Source organism: Ambystoma mexicanum, chromosome 7q (assembly GCF_040938575.1).
Source record: "Ambystoma mexicanum isolate Mex_15411 chromosome 7q, UKY_AmexF1_1, whole genome shotgun sequence".
Taxonomy (NCBI): domain Eukaryota; kingdom Metazoa; phylum Chordata; class Amphibia; order Caudata; family Ambystomatidae; genus Ambystoma; species Ambystoma mexicanum.
Window position 1 is genome coordinate 9849067 of NC_090941.1, and position 27431 is coordinate 9876497.

The 27431-nt window shown below is 42.9% G+C and overlaps 1 protein-coding gene across 3 annotated transcripts in view; it reads right to left on the reverse strand.

The window, feature by feature from the left end:
- GABRR3 (gamma-aminobutyric acid type A receptor subunit rho3) overlaps window positions 1-7140 on the reverse strand; it is a 2040413-nt gene extending 2033273 nt beyond the window's left edge. The window contains exon 1 of one of the 3 annotated variants that reach the window (XM_069639257.1): window positions 6670-7138. In XM_069639257.1, coding sequence (XP_069495358.1) covers window positions 6670-6806 — 137 coding nt within the window. In that variant the 5' untranslated portion in view covers window positions 6807-7138. Of the gene's footprint in view, window positions 1-6669 lie in introns of all 3 variants that reach the window. The other 2 variants (XM_069639256.1, XM_069639260.1) reach the window with 2 other exon arrangements.
- Window positions 7141-27431: the final 20291 nt, after the last annotated feature.

The following is a 27431-nucleotide window of genomic DNA, read 5'->3' on the forward strand; positions in this document are numbered from 1 at the left end:
GTTACCAAGGGAACCCATGGCAGGGGTCCGAAAGATCCCTCCCTCACATCCCGCCTACCTAGATTATCAGGCGCCTTAAGGAGGGCTTCTCAGCAGAAGCCAGTGAAAAGACAGCGAACAAAGGAGTCATCCCTGGTTTGGCGCGCAGAGAAAAACACGAGAAAGACTTTAACAAAAAGAAATGGCGAATAAACCGTGCCGGAACCAAAATAAAATGTATTTGGTCAAGCGGGTTTATGTTCGAGGCTAATATAATAGCCTGAACCAATACCACGTTTATATAATATAATCGCGGTAGAAAAGTTAGGGTAGATACCACTGCCACCAGCCAAGTCTTAATGTTAAGGGAGTGAAACAAGGCTCCAAGAGATACAGACAAGAAGGGATAAGAGTTAACCCTTTCCAATACCATGTAAGATGGGGGTACTGGGTATGTGGTTTAAAGTAACTATATAAAGTTAAAGGCAACTTTACCTGTTTCTGGGGGACAGTAGTCTGCCCTAGAAAAATGGAGTCAGTGGGAAGTCTCAAAGACAACCCTGTGTCACTGCACTGAAGGTGCTGTGTAGCACACACAAAAAGTGGTGCACATGGAGTAGGTGAGGCTCCAGTGGTGGCCAAGGTCACACAGAAAGAAAATACACATAGCAAAACACATGTAAGAGTGGGAAAAAGGCTCACACTCTTACCAGGTGGAAAAAAATAAATCCTAGAAATCCAGCAAAGCTGCTGAGGGACTCAGTAGGTAAGGGAAATCAACCATGTGTGAGAATTCTCCCTAACACCTTGTTTCAAAGGTTGTCCTCATTGGAATCACTATTGGGCTGTTGAGACAGTCTCAAAATATATTAGCAGATGCTTAGTTGGTGAAATATTTCAGTCATGTCCTGATTAGGATCACTCTTATTTCAAATTTCCTGCAGTCACAAAGGCTTACTACGTGGCAAACAAGAATAACCTACAAGGGATTGTGATACGTTCAAAGGGAACATCTAAGTATACTTTCTATAAGGGCTGGGATTGTGATTGGGACAACTTATGCCTACCTCTAAAACATGTCATCGGCAACACTGTTAAGTACACAGTTTATCATTGGTCTTCAAACTATAAGGCCCTCTGTTATACGGCCCTCTATAATTGGTTGGCACGCTTGTGACATGTCTGGAACATTTGGTTCACTTAGCAGCACATAAGCTCAAACCCAGGTGCCAGGAGATGGACTTGACTTTACCTCCCCACCCAATTAGCCCAACATCTCTCATCACCCATGCCTTCTGCTATGAAGATTGTCTTTGAACTTGGCCTTGAAAAGTATTTTTGTCTCTGGGAATTTATGGGAGTGCGAGCACTCACTATCGTTGTTCTAGGACTCCACGCTCAACTCTATTTCAATCCATGGCTCACGTGACAGGAGACCACAATTTCATCCATTTTGTAGCATTTAAATGTCTTAAATGAATCAAACGTGGCACGCTTGGTGTTCTTTCTTTGCACCTTAACAAGGGATGATCAGCTTCACACATTCACTGCCTTCAAGACTAGATAACCGACCTTGGCTGCTTCAGCTTTGGTACCAGACCAGACACCTTCACCATTTGTTTCCACAATCTCAGCTTATTCTTGCTGCAACACAGTTCTCGCCTTTTCTCTCCATGGGTTTTTGCTTACTAAATTGATGACACCGATGTCCAGTTTCTATACAATGGGGACTTTGCCTGCAGTCTATTCACTAATATTGCCAGCTTCTAAGATTACTTAATCTACTTGCGTTAGAGCATCTGTACAGTTATTGAATGGCTTGCATTTTCTGCAGTATCTTCTCTTCGCATTTGAACGTTTACTTGATTCTTAACTTCATTATCAGTTTCTGTAAGATCCATGCATTCTCTTCAGCCAGTATTCTCAGGGGGTCACGCTCGTCTTTCGTGATGTCACTGGCTTCTCTTTCACTCCTTTTTATATTCCATCAGGGAGTTCCTACATAGGTTTGTCGTCTCTTTGGGGATACATTTGATAGGGTTTTCTCAGAGGATACCTTTTTTCGAATACTTGCCACAGTATGGTCACAACTGCTGGTGTTAAGCATGGCACAATCTCAGGCTTCCAACATATAGGTGGTAGGGGGGAGGGATTTCCTGCAGAGGCGTGCAACTGCTCCTCTGCAATCTTGGCACACACATTGGGGCCACATGCATGGTAAAGTCCAACAAAGATTAGGTGCACAGAGCACATTTATTGGGACAAATGGTGGGGACACCATTCATACTGTTCTTACCATCTACCAAACAAATATAAGATCCCTTATGTTATACAGTGTGGAGGTATAGGGGCATAAATGTACCAGAGAATTAAATATACTTGATGGGAAATCCCTGAAAACACTCTTGATGCTTCCTCAGAGTATGCCCTGTGAGTGTGGTCTGTATAGTATTGGCACTGCGGTCTTGATAAAATGAGTATTGCTAACTAGAAAAATAAATGAAATGCAACTGTATGCTCTTGTTTAAATGATCTATAAGATCTATAGTGACTAGAAAATTCACATGTGCAACTTTTTTTGTAATGGCCAAAAAAGACTGGAGGTTTATTGGACCGATCTATTTGGGGGCGGTATGGGGGATTTACATTCTCTAAGTATAAATATTCATTGAAGAAAGTGCTGAAAGCCACTAGTAAAGAACAGCTGTCTGTTGATCTGGCTACAAAGAAAAACAGTAAGGAATTTATGGGTTACTTTGATGAAAGGATGATCAAACCAAAATTCCTCAGGGCCTATCCACACGCTGCCAGAGTTAGGAAATATATGTTAATTCAATTTAACTGTATACCGACACTTGAAATCACCGGTGCATGCATTGGCATCGTCCGTGAGCAGCGGTTCTGTCGACTATGCGGGAAAACCGTTACTGAAACTATGAGGCATTTGTTTGTTGATTGTTTATGTTTGAATGTCATTAGGGATTGATATTTTATTAAATATAGGAATGATTGTTTTAGATTTTCCAAACAGAAGCTTTATGGGTAGGGAAGAGCTTAATATTATGTATTATGGTGTTATTTAATGGAAATATTTTATGAACTTGGTGTATGAATTGCATGTGTTTTTTAATTCTTTTTATGAAGCATATGGATTTTACTTTTATTGGAAATATTTTATGATGAAATTGTACAAAGTAATTATTTGATTATATGTGCAAATAAAAAGAAAATAGATATGTTAAAGGAAAAGGGTTTTAACAATGTTCAGAGGGGATGTCACACAAAGGTTTTCACAACTGTTTCTAACAAAGAAGGTGTTTTTTCTTATTTTTTGGAGGAAGGAAAGGGCTTCATACAAAAATCACAAAGGGATTTGCTTTTTGTGTAGGGTGAATGGTAAGGGAAAGGAACTAAATAGCACATAAATAAAATAAGCAGTAACAGTTTGATTCACAAAGTATTCCTCAAAGTGGAGTCAGGCTTTCTGGACCTTCACGAAACAAAAATATAAATAAAATGTGAAATATAAATAAATAATATTTATTTATGGAATTAAGATATGAAAACAACAAACACAATGCTCTAAACAGCTACTACCCCTCATGTGGATGAACTGTCTTACTCCCTGTAACAGTCAAGCCCAGCTGAAGGGGATTAAGAAGTGGCCTCACATTGTATCCAAACGTACTTAGAGATTGTAGGTATCTGAATGGCCTGCCAAATCTCTATGAGAGTTTCAGCAATTCTGATAAGTCGGCTGAGCCCGAACTTGGCCTCCATCAAATCTCACGAGATCTCACAAGTCAGCTGAATCATAGCCATAGGAATTGGTTTGACTCATGTTAGCAGCTCTTTATGTGTGTGGGGGGAGGGGCGCCTGCACCTCTCTGCACATTTAAAGCTGCTGGGGCATACTCCAGGGGGTACCAGGCTCCTGCATGTATGTGCATGAACCGGGAACAGCTACCTGCTTCCTGATTCCTGTTCATGTGGCGCAGAGCCAGAGACCCATCGCAGGACCTGGAGGACCAGGTTCCGAACTGGGGCTGCAGGTAAGAACAATTATTCTGCATGTGTGCATGGTCAATGAAAGAGTGTATGTTGTGTGGTTGCAAGTGGGAGTGAGAGGGTGAATGCGTGTGCATTAATGTATATTAGGAATGTGTGAAAAATGCACCCACTCCCCATGCCCTGAAAACCAGAGGCCCGCTCACCAGCACACTGATCAGCACTCAACAGCAGGCCTTTGATCTTGGGATGAATCAGACCTGAGGCCCACTCACTAGCACAGTGAGTGAGTGCTGGTGTCTGTGCTGGTGAGTAGGTATTTTATTTAAAGCATTAAAGCAGAGATCCGCTTACCAGTACAGTGAACACTGCTCATTGTGCTGGTGAGCAGGCCTTTGATTTAATGCTTCAGAGCATAGACTCGCTCAGCAGCACTGGGAGCATCGCTCACCATGCTGGTGAGCAGGCCTTTGATTTAAAGCATCAGAACAGAGACCTGCTCACCAGCACACTGAGCGCTGCTTAACGTGCTGGTGAGCAGGCCATTGATTTGGGGATGAATCAGAGGCCCGCTCAACAGAACATTTAGCACACTCACTGTGTTGGTTAAAGGACTTCTGATTTCGGTGCATCCCTGTCCCCAGCACCCCGTGGTGAAGCGGGGTTCGTGGATTTGTTAGCTAGGCTTCAATGTTAAAGTGTTAAAGCAAACATCATATCACGTTTGTTTTGACAGCGATGAAATGTAGAACAATAATAATTCTAAGGGATAAAGTGTAACCAGGCTAGCTGCAGCAATGTAGTCTAGTCTAGCCATGTAACAACACTTGACATGCTTGCACAATAAGTGTTTTTATGTGGTTAGACTGGACTGCATTGCTGCAGCCAGTCTGGGTAAATGTTCTGCCTCTGGAATGGCATTTTCTTTACTAGGCATTTATGATAAAACAAGCATAATAAGTACTATTATGTTGCTATAGTGGAATTTTTGTGCAGCCAGTCCAGCCATATCTTATAGTGGCATGACATTTTTTTTACTAAGCAACTGTGATAAAGTAAGCATGATACGAGGTATTACTTTGTTAGACTGGCATTTTTGGTGCAGCCAGTCTAGCAATTTCTTACTGTTGCATGGCATTTTTACTGGGCATCTATGATAAAACAAACGTAAGTGTTATTATGTGTGGGGCATGTTTTCTTATTGCGGAATGGCATTTATATTGACAAAGCCAACACGTGTATGTTCTTATGGGTAGGTACTGGCATATATTGGCAGAGGTAGCATGGACATGTTTTCTTATAGTTTAATTACTGGCATTATGCAAACATGTGTATGTTCTAATATGGGAATACGAGCATGTATACGTGCCGCCAGCATGGAAATGTATGGGCACAGCCAGTGCTAAGATGTTTTTTATGGTGGCATATATTGTGGGGAAAGGAATCTTGGAAATGTGTGGGGAAATACTTCTGTGCACTGTTGGTGACTTGCATCTTTTCATACATTACGCTCTAAAACATTGCAAACTGTCTTGGTTTTTGCCTGAATTTTCACAGAAGGTTTGCTGTATAATACAGCATTTTAACCCATCATTCAAAGCGTTTTCAAGGGGGGAAACTCACTCCCAAACCCTACTCGTTCGGTTTGGACTTCCCTGCTACACTCGGTCACTCACGTTTATTTGTGACACGTTTATGCCCCACCAATTAAAATCACCAGCCGCCACTGTTGAAACTTGTAGAATGATTTTTCTTAAGTGGAGGCCCAATTGTGTACACATATATGATAGAGCATGTCCATAACGTATTAATTTGTACACACAAAACATTACTATGTTACACCTGTTTGCGTTTCAAATTTGGGTGCATAAAAAACCGAATGCACATTACAGTTTTGCCTAACTATCCTGAAAATCAATGCTTTTCTCTTGTGCGCTTGCGTAATTTAGTCCATGCAACACTTGTTTTCAGTATGTGAACATTATTTAAATGTTGTTGGGCAAAAATGTCTTATTTGGAGACGGGTGAAATTACTATCATGGGTGAGGCTATGATTTTGAATTTAATTATTGCAGTTGTAAATATATTAGGACATATTTTGTAATTATTCAATGGCAACAGGCCTGTTATGAGGTGAGCGTGACTTTGCTAATGCATGATAATGTATGTTTGATGGCACTGGGTGGTCTTTGCATTTTAACGTTGGGTCGTGAAGAGTTTTAATTGTTGCATGTGTTAATATAATTTACCGCAATTAACAGCTTATATATCTTCTTGTATTTTCAGAATTGTGCGCACAATGTCGATATGATTTGAAAAAAAGTGACTGAGACAATACACTTAAAAAAGCAACCGCGTTGACCACTCCAAACATGTCGACATTATTTGCTATCTTCTCGACACAATTACATTTTATAACATGATATCAGAACATCCCCCTTTCGCCATCCCCTGTGCGGCATATTTATGTTTTGCCATTTACTTATTTGTAAGTACTAGAGACATATGCATGTTTTAATATTTAAAAGTGTTTATCTTTTTATTGTGCCAGCTACAATGTGTTCGCAGAAGGGTCACACTATTCGTTCATAAATTCGGTGTGATTGAGCCGCATTATACATTGTTTGCCTGTGTCATATACTGACATAACAATAGCATAGGGTTGATAAACATGAATCTTACCTGCGCTGCTTCCGGTTGTCCACCATGGGAGGAAAGTGCTTCCGATGCTGACCGTGGTGGCTTTCAGAGTTCTCACTGTTGAGCACGGCTCCTGGCCAGAGGCAGGTGAGTAGAAGCAATTTCATGAGTAGCACCATCCTTTCAGAGAATAGAAAGATAGTAGTTGGAGTCCAGTCCTTAAACACTTTTCATTTTAGGTTCCACTGATTTCAGAAAGCTACAAATAGTATGCGTTGAAAAAAATCGACACGAAAGGTCTCAAACGCCACTATGGTTTTAGCACATCTTCAAAATGTTAAGAGACCATCTCCTTAAGATCCTTATTAGAAACCGGTGCTAGGCAGGTCGGCAGGCGCTATGCGATTTTTTCAGTTCCTTCGTGGGCGCTGTTCAGCCAGATCATTTCTACCTTGCACCCTTTCCATTTCCTTTCACTCTCTGCAGAGGCTCCCTTCTTAACCGAAGACTGGCTTATCTGCTCACACAGTACATTCTCAAGTGTATTCCACCAATACAGACAAAAGAGTGATGCAGGCATTTAATCTCTTTAATCCTAGAAGCCCAGCAACAACAAAAATCTTTCAACATCCTATCCAATCTGGCTTTAGTGGGACGAGGTCACTTAGCTTAATCTTCTTCCTTCTGTGCTACAAACAATGCTTTGCAAACATCAAAATATGCACATACATGAATGTTTCTTGCATGCCGGATATGACTGTCAACTGGTTACATTTATCAGAGTAATATTTTCAACACATTGTATTCACCGCAGTTGTTGTTAATGCATTTTAAATTTGGGACACATGAATGTGATTTTAAATTCCTTAATTAAAATGGATGAAATGAAAAGAATGTAGTCTTACTTTCTTTACTGCGTTTTATTTGCTGTGCCAGCTGGCGTTGAAGCATGCACTTACTTATACACACTTACTTATACTCCATGTAAGGACTCGGACAAACTGTGCCTTAGAATAAAAAAAGTTATAAACCCTCGCCTTGACACACAAATGTCTCCACGGCTTGCTCCCCCTTACCTACCTCAAAGGATCATCAGACCCACACTATCTAGACCCTCTAGAGTGGCATATTCCAATCAAATCACCGTTCCTCTTACACTCAGAGTGCGTGCAAGTGGTAGCAGCTTCCCAATTATGGCCGCTACCTTCTGGAACACCCTCCCGTTCCCAGATAAGGTTGATTGACTCTCATGCAGCCTTCCAGAAAGCCATCAAAACGAGGCTCTTTGTAAGGGCTGTGTTTCCACATGTATGTATCTCATTGTATGCATCATAGCTGAGTCCTTCAAATGTTATTTTGCAACAAAACCATCTGTACTAAGCAATTTTCTGTTGGGCTTCATTCTTGTAACCCTAAATCAAGCCTTCTTACGTTTCCTCATAGCGCCTCGATGCCTGTGGGCTGTAGTGCGCTCTACAAATCCACCAAAAAAAACCCAGATGTTTAACGCCATTTTTATATCAGTAACTTTCTCATCAAATTATAATGAACATATATATTACACAGCCCACGGTAGTGGCTGTGTCATTATGGTTAAGTTGCTTATCCCATAGGAAGAGCACTTTTTGGGCCGCTTATAACTTCGCTCCCCTGGGACGAATCCTCAGCAAACTTTACAAAAAAAATATGTGGCCCACTCTAAATTTTTTTGCAAATTGTGGTGAGGTTTGGTCCAGGGGAGGGCAAAGTTATAGGGGGGGTCCAAAAATTTTTTTCCCAGAGACATAATGAGAAAAAACTTTGCGCACGCCTACAGCTCAAACCACTGGACGGATTTCTGCCTAATTTGCGGTAGGTGCAGCGGCTTGGTTCCAAAAGCGTGCTTTTGTTAATTTGGTGTAAATCCATCCAGTAGTTTTTTTTAAAATGGGCAAAACGTAAGACAAAAAAATTAGTGATATCTATGTCCGTTCCGCAGACACATTTCCCTGTTCGCTCCGCGGACAGGACACCGATTGGATAAGCGGCTTGCCTCATGTCTGCGGACACGCAACGTGTTCGCTGATTGGTTGGGGTGAGGCGTGAGGTGCGTCAGATTGTTTCGATGCGCCCGCCATCTTCGATCCGCCATCAGCGCAGCGGTGAACAGAGAATCTAAATGCAATTTTGGGGAGTGTGTTGGTGTACAGAAGTGCTTGGGGAGGGTTGGGGAGTAAGAGATGGGTCAAATAATGAATTTGTTTAGGTGGCACGTACCCCCGATGTGTTTGCCATGTCCGCGGTCTTTGCGGCGGTCCGAGGACATAATTAATGCTTTACTGGCTATTTTACTTTAGTATGATGTTGGTTTTGGGTTGTTAGTAGAGGATTGATTGTAATTAATATCCCCTATAAGCAGCCCACATACCACAGTCAAAATGTTTGGTAGCATAGGTGTGTTAGGCTGCGGTGGTTGTGGCCAGGGCCTAGAGTCTAGAATCCCACCCATAGAATCAAACACCCATCAAATATCCAGAACCCAAAAGTTTGTATACTGTTTGTTTGTAATAGGATTGCGCTATAAGATACTTTTGGAAGTAAATATTTTGGATTGTGGTTTATGAGTGTGTACATTTTCCTGGAGATCTAATGGTAAATAAACTACTTTGCCACAAATGTCTTTTACTAATTTAGAGGGTGGTCATTTTGCTGTTTTTGTTGAAGGTGTATTATTGCTTGAAGTGGGTGCACTGCTTGAATTATGATGCTATCATAAATTTAGCAGGGGTTTTGGTAGTGTGAATAATTCCAAGTTATTTGTGATAGCAGGTGAAGGTGTTTGGGTGTTGTCAAGTTTTGCAGTGCAGTAATTGCAAAGTATTAAGGGGTCAGTAATTTGTATTTGTTTTCTGCTATAATGTAGAGAGCTAATTGGAACCATTTGGAATCTTCATTGTCTTCTATTTTGTATGTTATGTCTACAGGTTTTGTGCTACTTTTATAAAAAGTCCTGCGGCAACACACACACATGGTTTGGTACTTCACCAGAGGTACTTTCACACTTTAGTAGTTCTTTTTTTAATGTGTTTAATAGAAGGTTGCTATTTGTACAGCAAGTAGTTGGTAGTTTGTTGTAAAGCTAATGCATTTTGTAAGTGGCTTTCACTTCCAAAATATTTTCTCTGGATATGCTCTATTTGTTTGAGTAGTTGTTTGACTGTACCATGTAGAAGATTTTTATTTAAATTGACTCGTGCTAAAGCAGGACTTTTAGCATAGTAGAGTTTATGGACCAGATTTTTGTAGTTCAATGATGTGTTGATATCATTTTGATATGATGGAAGGTGCTTTTGCAAATAGGTCCTGAAATGCAGGCTAATGAATGTGCTTGTAGTCTGTATATTTGTGCACTGGACATGCATCCATATTTTGTAGTAGCTTCATTTTGATTTTGTCTTTGCTTTTTACATACTGATTGAGCAAGTAGCGTAAAGATTTGAAATATTCTTTGGCAATGTTACATATTGATGTACACGCCCATTTGTAGACTGGACGTTTTTCTTCAGTAGAATGGAGAGGTGATACTGAGTTTTCTGGGGATATTGTTGTGAGCAGAGTTTCTTGTTTCATATGGTGTTATTACATTTTTCAAACCCTCATCCAATGCTATGTATGGCAATTGGGTTTGTTTGCTTTTGTTTCTATGCTTCTTCATTAAAATATGGTTCTGTGCTCGTGGTGTGACTGCATTCACCTCCACAGAAGTTTAAGGAGCTATTTTTATTGATATTGAGTTTATTGAGAAGTGTTTTTTTGTAATTTAGTAGTTAGTTTTGTTAGCGGTTTCATTCTGTTTAAAAATAAAATAAATAACTTCCCTTTGAGAAGGATTGTACTGTCTATGAGAGCTTTTAGGATTTTCTACGGTAGGTTTTAAGGGTTGCCCATGATTTCTCTTCAGTTTTTATAAGGTTCTGAAGGACTCTGTGGCAGAACATTTTTTGTCAAATATTTTTTTTGTATGGTTAGTTGCTACTATAGCACAATTTATAGGTGCAGCGTTAGCAGTAGTGGTAGCTGAAGTCTTGTTAATCACTTTTTGTTTCATTTTACATTTTGATAGAGGAGGTTTCTGTACTGGAAGCTTGTTTTGTTTCGCGTAATGACTGTATTAGCTGTTTGTTTGAAGTTTTTGTACAAAATCTTGTAGAGATGGATGATTATTTTGGACACTTTTATTTCGACCTCTCCCAATTCAAGACGATTAGGCCCTGGCAGAAAAAGTCCTCTGTCTGGAAGTGCGTAGTCCTTGCCCACAGGCCGCTTCAGCCAATCTTCAGTCCCTTCTTCAGCTCTTGTTCCATCTTGGGCTGTTGGTGAACTGACGGAAATCGTTGATGACGATTGCTCAAGACCTGATCTTTCTGGGTTTCCATTGGGATACCGTCAGTACCAGAGTGTTCCTGACAGAGGACAGGATTGGAGACCTTTCAGCCACTGCCAGTTCTTCCTCCAGTTCTCCCACATGTCAGCCTGGTGGTTCCAGACACTCCTGGGCCTCATGCGTGTTAGCTCTACCTCTTGCATGCCTGAAAAAGAGGCGCACTCGGCTTGCGCTTCGGAACTGCTGGTCCCAGACTACGGATCTGGACTCCCAAGATGATTCCAGTCCCATCCTGCATGACTGCAGATCTTCAATGGTGGCTGTCCGCTAGCAACCTTTCAGTGGGGATCTCCTTCCAGGAGCCCTGGCCACAAGCAACGTTTACTGTGGACTCTTTCATTCTGGGGTGGGGTGCGATGCTGCGTCAGCTCGAGGTGTACAATTTGGGGACGCCTCAGGACAGGCAGTTCCATACCAATTACCTAGAGCTCCTGGCAGTTTTTCTGGCACTCAAGGCTTTTCGACCTACTATCACCAACAGTATGGTTCAAAATTGCATGGACAATTCCATGGCGATGTTCTACATCTAGACAGGATTATGAATTTTAGCATGTACCACACTTAGTTGGAATTCTTGATTTTAGTCTGCTTCGCATCTAGACAGGATTATGAATTTTAGCATGTACCACACTTAGATGAAACTGTGAATGATGGCAAGTGCAACACCCGAATGGAATCATGATCACTAGCCTTCCTCAAATCTAGACAGAATTTTGAAATTAGCAAGCGCCAGACACTCAGAAGAAATAGTGAATGATAGCAAGCATCACACCTAGACACAATTGCAAGGACAGAAAGGCCAACTAACCAATCCACTAACAATCTAATCTCTCTGCATATACCACTCAAACTCTAACCAAACACAACCACAACCCTAAAATGCAGCAATCCGCACAAACTTCACTACACTGCAACAACAAAACAAACCGCACATAGACTTGCACAATAGCACACAACGACTACGGACCGTAAAACACCCCAAGCCCAGCCGACGGACCCACCGGGCTGAGGCTGCCAACAGCAAATCACTGCTCTCTTGAACTTTTCCAGCTTATTCCCACTAACTCACCCCCCCTCCCTCTTTCAGAGCCGCCAGAGCGCCAGGGGACCACTCTGGTGATGATAGTGCACGGTACAAATATCCTTTAACATTAACATTAACATTTGCTGTACTTCTGCGTTGCTTTCTACGGAGTTGCATTTTGGTAGGCATTCTTTGGGGTTTGTTGGAGAAAAAAAGAAAGTATGGGTTGGGCTGTTGTGCCCTGTATGCATGCTTTGTGCATGAGTGCCGGAGTATGAGGGTAAGGATGATTGTGGAGGTTTGTGATTGTGCAATGGGCAGCTATATCAAGTTGAGAAGGTTATTCTTGTGTTTATGTGTTACTATACTGGTAAGGAGAAGCGCTAATAATGCATCTAATGGGAAAGGGTTAATACACTTCTTTGTTCTAAATCAGTAAAATGCTAGTGTGTTTGAGTAACAGTTAGAACATTATGTTAGTATTGTACTTACTTTTTTGTATGGAAAGTGTAGGTTTCTTCGAAGTCGTTGTTCGTACTTCAGACGCTGCTGCTTTTCAGGAGAGTGGTCTTCACTGCAATTGTAAAAGAAAGAAGTTAGTGAATATGTGTGTGTATAGCACTTTTATTAATGAAGACATTGGGCCTCATTACGACCCTGGAGGTAATCATGGCGCTATTAGCGCCATGGCTGCCTCCAAAATCTTACCGATTCCGCCATGGTGAATGGAGCAATTACCGCCCCATTCCAAGGTTGGCAGGGGCGGTAATTCCCCATTCACCATGGCCCTTCCCCATTCCCATTTTAGCCCCCATAGGGATCAATGGGAATGGGCAAGGCGGTAATAATGGTACCGCAAATTGTGGTACCGTTATTACCTCTAAAGTCCCTTTGCAGGTCCCGTCCTTAACGGCTGGTTTTACCAGCCGTTAAGGGAGGACCCGCAAAGGGACCTCGGAATAGGGCGGTAAGGGATTACCGGCACCGGTTCCCTTACCGGTAACAGTAATCCCTTACCGCCCGGGTCGTAATGAGGCCCATCGTTTTTTTTGTTTTTGTAGTCGTAGTGTTTTCTTACAACTGAGCATAGTATGCATATGCACTTTCATTGCCTATGTGCATCCTGTATATTTTATTTAGAATCTGTTAGTTGAATATGTTTTACAAATGAGTATAATAGTAAACGTATAGAGCACACTTGTTTTTTTAAAGTTATGTTATTGGATGGCAAGAGGTAGAAGAAATAATCATATGCATTTTTTGCTATTTTTACAAGGTAAATGGCAGAGATTGTACAGAAAAGCATGCAATGTAAGCATTTGTGAAGGTGTGGGAAATAAAGGAGTAGGATTTCATATAGAGGCAGTGGTGTTGTTTGAGCTGGGTGCCTTTTTTAATGATATTGTCTGTGTGTGTGCTTGAATGAAGATGCATGTACTCATCATGGCTGCGTGTAATTTTATAAAACACTGGACAGTCTTTTTCATAATTATACTGTTATTTCTGCCATCTTTTAAGGTGAAATAAAACATGTTTAGATAGCTGTGTGAGTAAACAAAAATTTGGAGAGGAGACAGGTTTGCAATTGACACTTCATCATAGCAGATGGGATAAATGACAGTAAGGTCATTTTATAATTTATACAGGGTAAGTGGCAGTTACTCTGTTTATGTATTCTTAGAAGAGCTGTACATGTACTTTGTAGAAAATATTCATACCTGTAGTCTGTGTTCATGCATGTGGATATGCATGAATCTGCAAGTAGAAATCTTGGGGAGTTTTATAGTAGTAGTTGATGTAGGTCTGTTGCAGTGACAGCCAAATTGTACTGAGAGTGATCAATAGTACATCTAAAGTGCTGAAGTGTGATGATAGAGTTAGATGGAGAGTTCTTGAATATGATTGGTGGATGATTGTTTGACTGTTTAACAGTAGCCAGTGAGGAAATGGTGCAGAAAGTGAAGTAGAAAGGGTAGAAGGCTGCCCCAGTGTTACGCGCTCTTTGGACATTGCGGGTGTCCGCGGCAGGGTGTGCCACATCCAGGGTTTCTCAGCAAATGCAGCATGTAAAGGGGACTGAAGGGATAAGCCAATCAGATGTTGAGGTTGTGGTTTGTGTTGAAAGAGGCTGTGGGTAGTGAAGATGCCAGAGGTGGAGAAAATCAGGGTGTTGGTGGTTGGAGATATGTTTGTGCATGGTTTGGAGTAGTATGCTAAATGTAGGAATGTGGCAAACAATTTTGATGTTAAAGGAGTGGAGGTGGTGTGGAGCACTGTGCCTGATTTTAATGTGAAGGGAATTGTTCAAGTTTGTGGAGATATGGGCAGGGTAAACATTACACATGTAGTTGTTTTGCACTGTGATGCTTTGTATTTGGGGTATGTCAGTGCCCCTACTTTGTTGGCAGATTTGGAATATTTGGTTCAGGCAGTAATGAAAATATTTCCAAATGTCAAGGTTATTTTCTGGGGCTTTTCGGTTTTACTTCAAACCATAACGTCCCGTTAACAATGTTTTTTTACTGAATTTCATAGGTTTTTAGTAGCACAACTTAACCATAACGTCCCTTTAACAAAGTTTTTTTTCACTGAATATATATATATATTATGAAAACTCATGTACATGGAGGGTTGTAACACTGCAAAAAACCTCCCACAAAACATGCCACAAAAATTCCCAGCACTCAAGACCAAACCACCTTCTTACAAAAATAATTCGTTTTTATTAGTCATAAAAACAAACAACCAACAATGCAAATTAGCAATATGGGGTAGGTATAAATCAAAAACCTCCCAATGGCATACAGGTTAAACAACACTCACCCCCCAGGGTGGAAAATCACCTCGCTTTCCGCCTGGATATATCAAACTTCCTCAGGCTGATCAAACTCCACATTCGTGAAAACACCTTATTTAAAACGAAAGGAAAGCGGCTCGAGCAAACAACTCCTCCCTTTTCTCTCATCATTTCCGGTCACGTAACCGCATAGTACCGCATTGCCGAACAGAATAACCGGGCCGCCATTATGAAGTGACTTAATAGTCAGTGTGTTCGCTATGAACACTATATGCCAACCATGGATAATATGCCAGCATGATAAGCGAGATGTGGGAGAATGAGTTACCTTTCCCTTTGCCACATTTCCTTACTTTAAAACCTTCATATACTAAATTGATAATCATGTGTCTATTTGTGCAAGTGAGCCTTTTTATAACATGGATAGACCTCATCTCCTTGATGAGAGTCTATGCATTACGTCCCTAGGTTTAGAGTGTTGGACTTGAAGCTAAACATGGCACAGCAGCAAACACTTTTTTAACCATTGTTCTCCATTATGAATGAGAGGCACAGTTCCCTCTTGTGGAGAAACACTGTATCTATTTCAGTATAATACATTGCACAATATTAAGGCATACTTGAAACAGTTTCACCTTATAAATTACACTAAAGTAGCAATCAGCTATAAAGTGCATATCCATTAAAATGATCATATTGAAAAATGCAGCTGTTCACCACAGCAGTCATGGTCACATTTTATCAATTGTGGCTACAAGTAGTAATAAAATGTCCATATATTTCTCATGTTCCCATGTTCTTCCATTTACGATCATCCTGACCATATGATCAGGTATGTCTACATTTTATGACAATGTACAAAAGAGATAACAAACAGCATAACAGTCAGGAAGATTATTAAAGTGCAAGTGCATCAGGCTCTCAAATTCCAACATAGTATTGGATAATAAAGTGCTAGTGCAACTGACCCTGAGTTATAATGCAATAATTCATACATATGCTCTTCACTGTCTCTTAAGGTTTACCACTGAAATGTGTCAAGATGACAATACCAATATAATGTCTCCTCCCCTCCTTCCAAAGGGGGGGGCATGACAATCGGGTCCCTCATATCTCATAAAGATTGGCCAAGACAGTTTAGATTCATTGGAGAAATACAAACATTTCTGGATCATTGTTTTTTTTTTATAACATATTTTATTGGTGTTTTAAAACAAATAAACAGATACACAATCAATACATGCACACTGCTGGTATGGGTCATTGGCTGTCTCCGATTGATGTACACATAATATTGCAAATTGGGTCAACTTTTTATCCGAAACCGGGAACAACACCCAGCTGCTTTATCCTGCGGGCGCCGTGGGCCTCAGGGGGGCGCTTTTTGACATATCCCAGTGGCCAATTCTCCTGTGTTAGCCCTCATTGGGCTTCTTCCCATTTCTGCCACACTTTCGGTGCTTTAGCCGGGCATCCTCTGGCTGAGTATACCGTGTTTTCCATTGCGATACAAATATCCACATCTGTCCTCCATTGTTCATAGCTCAGTGTTTGGTCCGAGCCCCATTTCCGAGCAATGTTCCTTTTCAAAAGTGCAGTAGTGGTGAACAGAAGCAGTTTTTCATATCTAGATAGATCAATTTCATCATCTTTTCCCAACAGTAATAGCTTAGGGTTTCTGGGAATTGTTTTTCCCATAACTCTGGAGAGTTCCACACAACATGCCTCCCAAAGTGGTTGGATGTGTGTGCAATCCCACAGGATGTGGAAGAAGGTGCCTTCTTCTGTTTTGCATCGCAGGCAATTCGGGTCATTTATCCTTCCCCATCTATATAGGGCTACCCTAGGATAGTATACTCTATGTAGTATCTTTAACTGGATCAGTCTAAGCCTTGATGATATTGCTATCTCCCTAGGGAACATCAATGCTGTGACCCATTCCTCCGGTAGTATAGCCCCCACATCCGACTCCCATTTGGTCTGCAGCGACAGCAGATCTGGTGTGCCAAAGGAACTTATGGCACTGTACAGAACCGATGTCACTTTATGGGTGATTTGTTCCGGGAATACGTTTCTTTCAATGGGGGTAAAGTCCGGGAGAGAAATCACTTCAGGGAGAATGCTCTGTAATGCGTGTTGTAGTTGGGCATAGTGGTAGTGCTCAGTTTGGGGAAGTCCAAATCGGGGAGCCAACTCCGCAAAAGGAACCATAGTGTCATCCTTCACAACGTCTCCCAGTGTGAGCGTTCCATGCCGAGACCAATTCGGCCATCTGGGGAGCGTGTACACACCGGGAAGGTTTCTGTTATTCCACAGAGGTTGCGCCTGCGATAGTTTGTCGCCCCATCCCACAAATTTATGTGCATCTATCCAGATTTGTGTTATCTGTGCTAGCATGTTGGGAGTGGCCGTGCAAGCTCTTTTCTTGTAGCGATATTGCATAATGGGTTTCCCGGGAGTGTCGGGTTCTAAAGATCTGTTATGTGGCGCACCTGTGTCGCCGTGTAATTGGTCATTCACTTTCATCAATTGACTGGCCCAATAATACGTTTTCATTCGGGGTAGTGCTATTCCGCCCTCCCATATGGATCTTTGGAGCGTGGCGAGAGCTATACGTGGGTGGCCATCATTCCATAGCAGTTTACGAAGTGTCTGATCTATTTTCCTGAATATGTTTGAAGGAATATATAAGGGGGCGTTCTGTAATATGTAGAGGAGTCGGGGCAAGGCCATCATTTTAAAGAGTGCAGCTCTACCCAGTAATGTCAGATGAAGGGATAACCAGTGACGGGTGTCCTCTGCAAATCTTGTCATGACTGGGTACAGATTTCTGGGAACATAATCATTCAGATTATTTGTTATTAATATACCTAGATATTTGAATTATTCCCTTTCTACCTGGTAGGGACATTAGGGCGGGATCAATTCTTCCTCTTGTCTAAGCGGGAACAGGGTAGATTTAGCCCAGTTTACTCTCAGGCCGCTGAAGGAGCCGTATTTCTGGAGTAAGTCAGTCACTATGAGGCAGGATCTAACCGGGTCTTGTAAGTATACCAGCAAGTCGTCTGCATATAGGGACACTTTGTCCTCCCAGGCTTCAGACCATCGGAATCCCTTCCATGTTTCGTTAGTTCTTAACAGTATTGCGAGCGGTTCGATTCCTATTGCAAATATCATAGCTGACAGTGGGCATCCTTGCCTGGTCCCTGTGCCAATTTCAAAGGGGTCTGATACGTGACCATTCACTTTCGTGACGGCTAATGGAGATTTATACAGTAATTTAACCCAACTCATAAATTGGGGCCCAAATCCCATTCTATGCATTATTTCCCAGACCGCATCCCACCTAATAGAATCAAAGGCCTTCTCGAAGTCCACTGCCAACAGGGCTAGAGGGCCTCGGATAGTGGTCACATTTTCCATTGCCGTGAATAATCGATGTATATTCATCCGCATGGATCTTTGCGGCATGAAACCACACTGATCCGGGTGGATCAAGGAGGGTATGACTTGCTGGAGTCTGTTGGCTAATGTTTTCGCTAGGATTTTGGTTTCGGTGTTGATGAGGGAAATAGGTCTATACGAGCTGCAGCAATCTGGGGGTTTGTCCGGCTTGGGTATGACCACTATGGTGGCCTGTCTCAGGTCTTGTGGGAGGGACCCTTTGCTGCAGGAGGTTTCATACATTTTCAGTAAGTGTGGTGTAACTAAGCTTGTGCCTATTTTCTTCCACACCTCAATGGGAAAACTGTTGGGTCCCGGGGTTTTCCCGGGTTGGAGGTCCGCTATGGCTGCAGACAGTTCATCCTCTGTTATGTTAGTTTCTAGCAGGGCTCTTTGTTCAGGCGTCAAGGAGGGAAGGGTGATTTCCGAGATGGCCTTGGTGTCAATAGGGGAGGTTGGCGCTCCATAAAGTTCCTTATAATAGGCAGCGAACCCTTCTGCTATGTCGCGGTCCGCTGTTATTAGTATATTCCCCTGTGATCTAATTGCTCTAACATGTCGGAGATCCTCGTCTCGCTTCTCCAGCCATGCCAACATTTTGCCTGCCCTGTCCCCGGTTTCGTACACTCTGGCACGCATCGCTGCGTGTGCCTGTTTGGCATTGTCCAAGGCGACGTTCTGGAACTGTTTTTGTGCTAATTGTAACTCGCGATGAGATTCTGGGAGGTCCTGGGATAGATGAGCTACCTCTGCCTCTTGCACTCGCGCTTCAGCCGCCCGGATTGCTGCGACCTGTTTCCTCTTATGGGCTGTGATCTGGGATATGAGTTCCCCCCTCAATACTGGTTTATAAGCCTCCCACAGTGTTACAGGGCTATCCACGGAGGTTGTGTTCAATTCAAAGTATGATGCTGTCGCATTTTTAACATGCTCCACTAAATCGGGGAAGCCCAGATAATAATTATTTAACCTCCATGTGGGTGGGGGGACCGGTCTGTGGGTATTAAGCTCTAACATGAGTGGTGAATGGTCTGATATACCTCTGGGTAGGAGGTGTGCATCAGTTGCTAGATGTAATTCCGACGTCGGGAGAAAAAAATAATCAAGCCTGGATAGAGATGCGTGTGCTCCGGAGAGAAACAAGTATTCTCTTGTGCTGGGGTGTAAGTGTCTCCACACATCTTTCAGGCCTATTGCGTCAACGAATGTGGCCAATTTGGTATGCGCGGCTGGATTTCTCCAACGGATATGCGTACGGTCAAGTTCCAAATTCATGACTTCATTAAAATCTCCTCCCACCACTACCAAGTTTGAGGAATCTGCTGCTAACATAGGCGTTATATTGTTAAGTAATGCGGTAAGTAAGGTTGGTGGTGCGTATATGGCTAGCATGGATATAGACCGCTCCCAAAGAGTTGCGGTTATGTAAACAAATCTACCACCCGTATCCTGTGTGACAGATAGGAGATTCAATGCTAGTCGCTTGTGTACCAGGATCAGTACTCCCCTGGCTCCCATGGAGAAACCTGAGTGTAACGCAATGGGGTAATTGGTTCTCTTAAAGAGGTTACAGTTCGTACCCGCCAGGTGCGTTTCGGTTAGAAAGGCCACATCGGGGGCATATCGGTTCAGATATTGTAGTACAAGGCGCCTCTTGATACTGCTGCCCAGCCCATTCACATTCCAAGTCATTATCTTAATGGATTTGGTCTTGCTTTCAGTGGCGTGTTCTGTCATGGTGGTCGGGAATTGGGTGTGCCGGGTAATGCTGTATGTGTCCCCGGATGGTGACCCCTGTCCGCCCAACGGGAGCCAGACCTCAACCCATAGCGCGCATCAATCCTAAAACAGTAAACTAGACAAACAAACTCTGTCATGAAAACAAACTCCCCTGCCCCCTCCCCATACTCCACCCCAACTTGAAGTACCTGTCGCCCGAACATTAGGCCGAGCTTCACTAGGGTCTGCTCAGACTGAACAATTAGTCAATACATTTGGTATAACTTGTTTGTGTTTCTCTCGCTCTTACTTGACGCTAGTCCTATCACTTTTGTCAGGGGAGGCCCAATTGAGCCGCCATTTCTTTGTTCTGCGGGGGAAATCTGACGGTGCGTTGCCAACGGGTATCTCAACTTAAAGTTCATTGCAGATGTCGGAGGTTATGTTGGTGTCAACATATGCCTGCCCGCCTCAGTCGGCTTCTCTTGGCGGTGGTTCATCCTGGTCTTGCAGTAGCTGTGCATTTGGGAGTCTGTCCGGGCGTGGTCTATTCCGTTCACGTTCCCTTCTGTTTATTGGGCCCCAATCTCCCTCCAGGTTATTTTCTGCCCAGTTCCACGCATCTTTTGGATCATTAAAGTGCACTGTTGTGCCATTATGGTAAATTTTCAGCTGTGCTGGGAACAGGAGGCCATATTTGACGTTATGGATCTGTAGCCTTTTCTTGAGCTGGTCAAAGGATTGGCGTGCTCTTTGCACTTCCCTGGGAAGTCCAGGAAGAAGGCAATTTTGGAACCGTCATAGATCATGGAACCTTTGGATCTAGCCATTTGCAGTACCGTGTCTCGGTCCCTTTAATTTAGGATTTTGGCAATAACTGTGCGGGGTGGGGCCCCAGGCGTTGGTCTGCCTGTTGGGACTCGATGGGCACGTTCAATAGAGAAGAGTTTTGAAAACTTCTTTGGGGCATATAGATCCATGAGCAGTTGTTCAAGGAATAGTTCCATGGAGGGGCCTTCACTTTTCTCAGGTAGTCCCAGAATTCGTATATTATTTCGCCTAGAGCGTCCCTCCCCCTCCTCCACTCGTTCTTCTAGAGTTTTAACGTGTTGCAGTACTCTGGTCATCTGTTGACTCATGTTTCGGAGGCCATCTTCCGTGTTGGATTTACGAGTTTCCGCCTCTCCCGTTTGAGACGTGAGTTTCTGCAAATCATGGCGTAGGAGGGACACTTCTGTGCTGATGCCAGCCATTTTAATCTCCATAGCGGTTCTGGAATTAGCTATGGCATTCATAATGTCTTTGAGAGAGGGTTCGGGTTCCTCATCTTCAGTAGATACCGTTTTCTCCTGTGTCGGCTCCATGGCCAGAGTGGGCACTGCGTATTGCTCCATTTTACTTTGTGTCGTGCCTCTTCTGCCCTTGTCTTTACCCATATCCACTTCTATCACTGATCCGGCACTTGGTAAGGATCCGTCTGCCACTTTCAGGGTCTCCCTGATTTTAAACGTGTTGTATGCGAGCCGGGACACAGATTTGACTCCTCTGTTGCTCAAGGAAAGGGGCGATTTGCATTCAGGGTGTTTTCGGCACACTTCAGTTATTGAGGGGGGGCGATTCTCCTTCCCTGTCCCCCACCTTCTTCTCTCCTCCGTGGGGTCGTCCACTTGCCCTCCGGGTTTCCCTCGCCCCCTGTATGCAGGAGTAATGTGCTTGTGCCCAACAGAGTAATGCTAGTCCCTTCAGCTTGAGTCTTGTTTCCGTGTATCTGGGTGGTTTCCCAAAACTTTATTGCTGTGTGAGATTACCTCTATGTTTTGCCACACTCCCAGCAAGGGTCTTAATGCTGATGTACCGCGTGGTTTCCCTCCCTAGCGGCGAGGGCTATTGTTTGTTTTGCCAATTTCAGGCATCAAGGATCTTTATTGCATCCTTCTGCACCATGGGGGCGATGTTTGTCCTGCCCCTCCCAAGCGCTGCCGTGTGTTTATGGTGCTTTAAATGCCCTTCTCAGGCGAAATGTCGGTCCTTTGATGGCACGCAGGAGAGAACCAGCATTGGTTCCTTGTGCACCGCGATGATCGGGGGGCACGTCCCCTCAGGGGGGATCACAGGCGAGAAGTGTCACGGGGGTTTGCTGGGAGCGGGCAAGCGGGAAAGCGGGAAGCGGGTAGGGACTGCTCGCAACCGCCGCCTCCCGCCTGCCCCTCTCCCTACCATTTCGCGTGTCTAGTTACACGCTTCTCCGTCCTTTACGCCGCTGCCTGTTACTCTGGAGTGGCAGGCGCTCAACGCGGAGCGGAGCACGTGCTGCCGGTCGGCACGCCTGGGGTCGGGGGTGGTGCTGGCGTTCTTGTGAGGAGAGTCACCGGGGGGAGGGGAAGACCGTGCTTTTGTGGGCCGCGGCGCCGGGGGCCGCCCGCTCAGTGCCGGCGTCTTACAGGCGGGGTCGTGGCCTTCCCGTTGGGTGTTCTGCACCTCCCGTGGGCCGCTGTTCTTCGCTCTGGGAGTGATCGGCGAGTTATTCCAAGTCGCCGTCGGCCATCTTCGATCGTGTTCGGCGGTAGCCGCGCTCCCTCAACTCCCACCGCAGCTATCTCCGCTTTCGATCTCCGTTTCGGTTTCGGAGTAGCTGCGATGCGTTTTGCTGTCTTTCCGCCAACATTTCGTAGTTTTGCAGCGGTGCTGCAAGTCAGATTCCCCCAGGATTTATCGGGATGTTTTGGCGGCACCAGGAGCTCAGCGGGCTCACGTCTACATCGACTGCTCGCTGGCCACGCTCCCTCTGGATCATTGTTGAGTCCATGAGGTCTCAGAGTGTCAAATTTTCAAATTAAAGACGCCTCTAATTGTCTACGTTTAAGTTCTCTGTTCACCAATCTCTTGTGTTGTGGGACATGGGCAAGACCCAAGAATGACATTTCCTTCACATTACCACCATGTTTCTCTATGAAGTGTCATGTCAAAGGGTTGGTGACATATGCATTTTTGATGGCTCTATAGTGTTGAAGGATTCTTAACTTGAGCATTCCTATAGTCGATCCGATATAAGGAAGACCACAGGTACAGGTGATAACATATACTGCAAATTTTGTCATACATGTCTTTTTATGTTTGTATCTCCATTTTAGATCATTGGAACTGATAAATGGGGTTTTGGATACAAAATTATACATTTTACAATTAGCGCATTTGCAAAAACCTGCCAGGTCTTGTTTCATAAAGTGGCCTGACGGCGTGGCTTCCGTGACTACCATACTCGGTGATAGTATAGTCTTCAAGGTAGGTGCTTTATGATATGTCACATTAGGGACTTTCTAAGATCAGGATCTGTCAGGAGCACATTCCAGTATTTTTTCCTAATAAATTTGATATTATTGACTTGATGGTTATATCCTGTTATGAATCTAATCTTCTCATTTTTCTTGGTAGTATGTGCCCTAAACAGTTCCGATCTTTTGGTGACCTCTGCTTTATTAAAGCAGTCTGTGACAACCCTCTTGTTGTAACCTCGTGTGACAAATCTCTTACCAATCTGCTTGGCTTCTGCCTGGTAGTCTAGGTCTTTGCAACATGCTCTTTTTGCTCTCAAAAACTCTCCATAGGGAATCAAGTTTTTCAATGAGATAGGGTGATGGCTCATAGCATGCAGAGTTGAATTGGAGCTTGTTACTTTCCTAAATAACTTAGATGTTAAACTGTTATTCTCCACAATAAAAAACACATCCAGAAATACCAATTATTTCCTGCTGTGTACATATGTTAGTTCCAAATTTAAATTGTTAACATTGAGAATGTGAACATAGTTGTGTAGCGGTATCTCGGTGCCATCCCAACTGATGAAAAGGTCATCTATGAAACGGTACCAAACAACTATGTGTTTTGTAAACTCTTACATCTCTTCTCTCCAAGCTACTGGCGTCTCCCACCACCCCATATAGAGATTGGCATACGTTGGGGCCATACAAGACCCCATTGCCGTTCCCTCGGTTTGTTTGTAAATGGAGATACCAATTAAAAAGTAGTTATGCTCTAGACAAAACAGAAGAATTTCCAATAACATTTTGTTGTGCTGTCAATTCTAGATTCTATATAGAATTTGCACGCTTCGATCCCGCTCTCTGTATAATAGAACTGTATAACGAGACAACGTCAAGGGAAACCAAGCTGTATTGTGGTTCCCAATTGACACTATCTACTTTTTTAAGCAGATCAGAAGTGTCTTGTATGTGAGAGCTAAGGCTGATGACAAACGGTTGTAGAAAATGATCCAAACATTTGGAAGCATTTTCAAGAAGACTCCCTATAGAGGAAACTATCGGGCGACCAGGGGGGTCAATCAAACGTTTGAGAATCTTGGGGTTGAAATAAATCAACGGTGTAACTGGAAAAGGATTTTTTAGAAACCAATATTCTTCATCATTGATCAGTTCCATGTTGCACCATTTACGTAATATAGAGTAACATAATATATTGGTTTCCATTAATACACTATTCTCTACCACTACATAGTGGCTGGTGACACTCAATTGCCTGCTTGCTTCCATGTTGTACTTCTCACTGTCCAAGATCACTATACCCCCTCCGTTGTCTGAGGGACGTATTACTATGGTGTGGTCATCCCTTAGAATCTCTAATGCCTTATATTGCAAGTAATTGAGATTTCTGGATGATGGAGGTATCTTCACAGGCAATTTCTTCAGATCTTTCATGACCAAACTTTCGAAGGTGTCACTAGGACCACAAATGATGTTGGGACAAAAGATCGATTTAGGTTTTAAATTGCTAGGGCAGGCAATGTCTGTAGGTATACCAAATTCCTTTTCCAATGTTGCGTTGTCCAATGTGGATGCCAGCTCCCATTCAGACTCAGTTTGTGATTCCATACTGGCAAGGCACATAAGGCTCATCATGTATTTATCTGTGAGGGGGATATATCTCTACTAGACTATAATCCGTGTTCCTTCATTGACCTTCGTTACATAAAATTTGGTTAATTTCAACTTTCTGAGGAACTTGAAGAGATCCACCCTCGTGGATGTATAGTCATAGAGATGAGTGGGGCTAACGGATAGACCCAAAGATAAAGCTGAGGTTTCTTCTTGTGTGAGTGTTCTGGAAGATATGTTGAAAATCTTTAATTGTAAGTCTTCCTGCCTCTCGGTCTCCCCCTCGGATTGTTGCTAGATCATGTGATCATGTTTGGTGCATTGTTTGTGCTGGCGTCCCTGACTTGTCCTCTTTTTCCTGTACTTCCTGCTGCACCTCTTCCTTGTCCGTCATATTGCCCCTTTCCCCTCTTGTCCATTCTGCTGTCTAGATGCAGTAATTTGAATTCTTCTAAAAAATGTAGCCTTTTGAGGTGGCCCCATCTGTGTCTGAGGTGTCCACCTCTGAGCTACTCGGTTCATCCAACATTACAACAGGAGATTGGATGTTAGTTGCAATTTGCTCCAGTCTTTGTTTAATGGGGGCATCGAAATGCTTGGTGAATGTATATATTCTGCTCTGTTCATAATCTAAACGATCTCTTTAAAATTTTTGTTGTTTTCTGATTCTAATTTCACCCTCGTGTCTTTCAAGGTTTCCTTCCACTCGTGACATACGTTTCTTACATTCATCCCCATCTTCAGAGGCAAACAGTTGTTCTTCCATTTCCTCAATGTCCTTTAAGAGTCTAATCTTGTCAGTTTTGGCATATTTGAAAAGGCTCTCGATCATTTTAAAGGAACATTCATTGGCGTGTTGTGTCCACTCCTCTATTAATTTGGGATCTATGTCTTCGATTGTGGGGATGGTTAGAATTCTTAATCCTCTTGGGATGCGTTGAACTTCTAAGTACGTTTGGAGTGCCATTGCCTCCCACCATTTGGAAATGTCTCTTTTCTTTATTTTTTCCAATTTGTCGAGCTTCTGCTGCACGGTTCAGCATGCTGGCAAGCTCCCATCTGCCAAGTCTGATGTGGCTGCTTTATCATGGTTAAAAAGAATTTGTGCCACGGCTCGTTTTTTTCGCTTCAATCTGTTCTGCCATCTTGGTTGGTCTAAGAAGAGAGCAGTTTTTCCAAAAAAAAACCTGGGCCAGTAGGAGCTGATCAAATCACACTCTCCTCTGTACACTCTCACTCGACTCCACGCGGCTGAGGTGCGCTCAGTTGGTCTCCCCAATTCCAGTTCAAATAGCTCTGAAAATGCTCAAGTTAAGAATCCTTCAACACTATAGAGCCATTAATAATGGAGATGTCACCAACCCCTTGACAGGACACTTCATAGAGAAACATGGTGGTAATGTGAACAAAATGTCATTCTTGGGTCTTGTTCATGTCCCACAAAACAAGAGATTGTGGAACAGAGAACTTAAACTTAGACAATTAGAGGTGTCTTTAATTTGTAAATCTGACACTCTGAGACCTCATGGACTCAACATTGATCCAGAAATGTTTGTATTTCTCCAATGAATCTAAACTGTCTTGGCCAATCTTTATAAGACATGAGGGACGCGGTTGTCATGCCCCCCCCCCTTTAGAAGGAGGGGAGGAGACATTATATTGGTATTGTCATCTTGACACGTTTCAGTGCTAAACCTTAACAGACAGTGAAGAGCATATGTATGAATTATTGCATTATAACTCAGGGTTAGTTGCACTAGCACTTTATTGAATTCATGAATTAATGCATTATAACTCAGGGTCAGTTGCAATAGCACTTTATTATCCAATACTATGTTGGAATTTGAGAGCCTGATGCACTTGGACTTTATTAATCTTCCTGGCTGTTATGCTTTTTGTTGTCTCTTTTGTACATTGTCATTAAATCTAGACATGACTGATCATATGGTCAGGATTATCGTAAATGGAAGAACATGGGAATATGAGAAATATATGGACATTTTAATACTACTTGTATGCACAAATGATAAGATTTGACCATCACTGCTGTGGTGAACAGCTGCATTTTTGAATATGATAATTTTAATGGATATGCACTTTATAGGTGATTGTTACTTTAGTGTAATTTATAAGGTGAAACTGTTTCAAGTATGCCTTAATATCGTGCAATGTACTATATTGAAATAGATACAGTGTTTCTCCACGAGAGGGCACTGCGCCTCTCATTCATAACGGAGAACAATGGTTAAAAAAGTGTTTGCTGCTGCGCCATGTATAGCTTCAAGTCCAACACTCTAAACCTAAGGACGTAATGGATAGACTCTCATCAAGGAGATGAGGTCTATCCATGTTATAAAAAGGCACACTTGTGCAAATAGACATATGATTATGAATTTAGTATATGAAGGTTTTAAAATAAGGAAATGTGGCACTGAGCGAGTAACTCATTCTCCCACATCTCGCTTATCATGCTGACATATTATCCATGGTTAGCGTATAGTGTTCTTA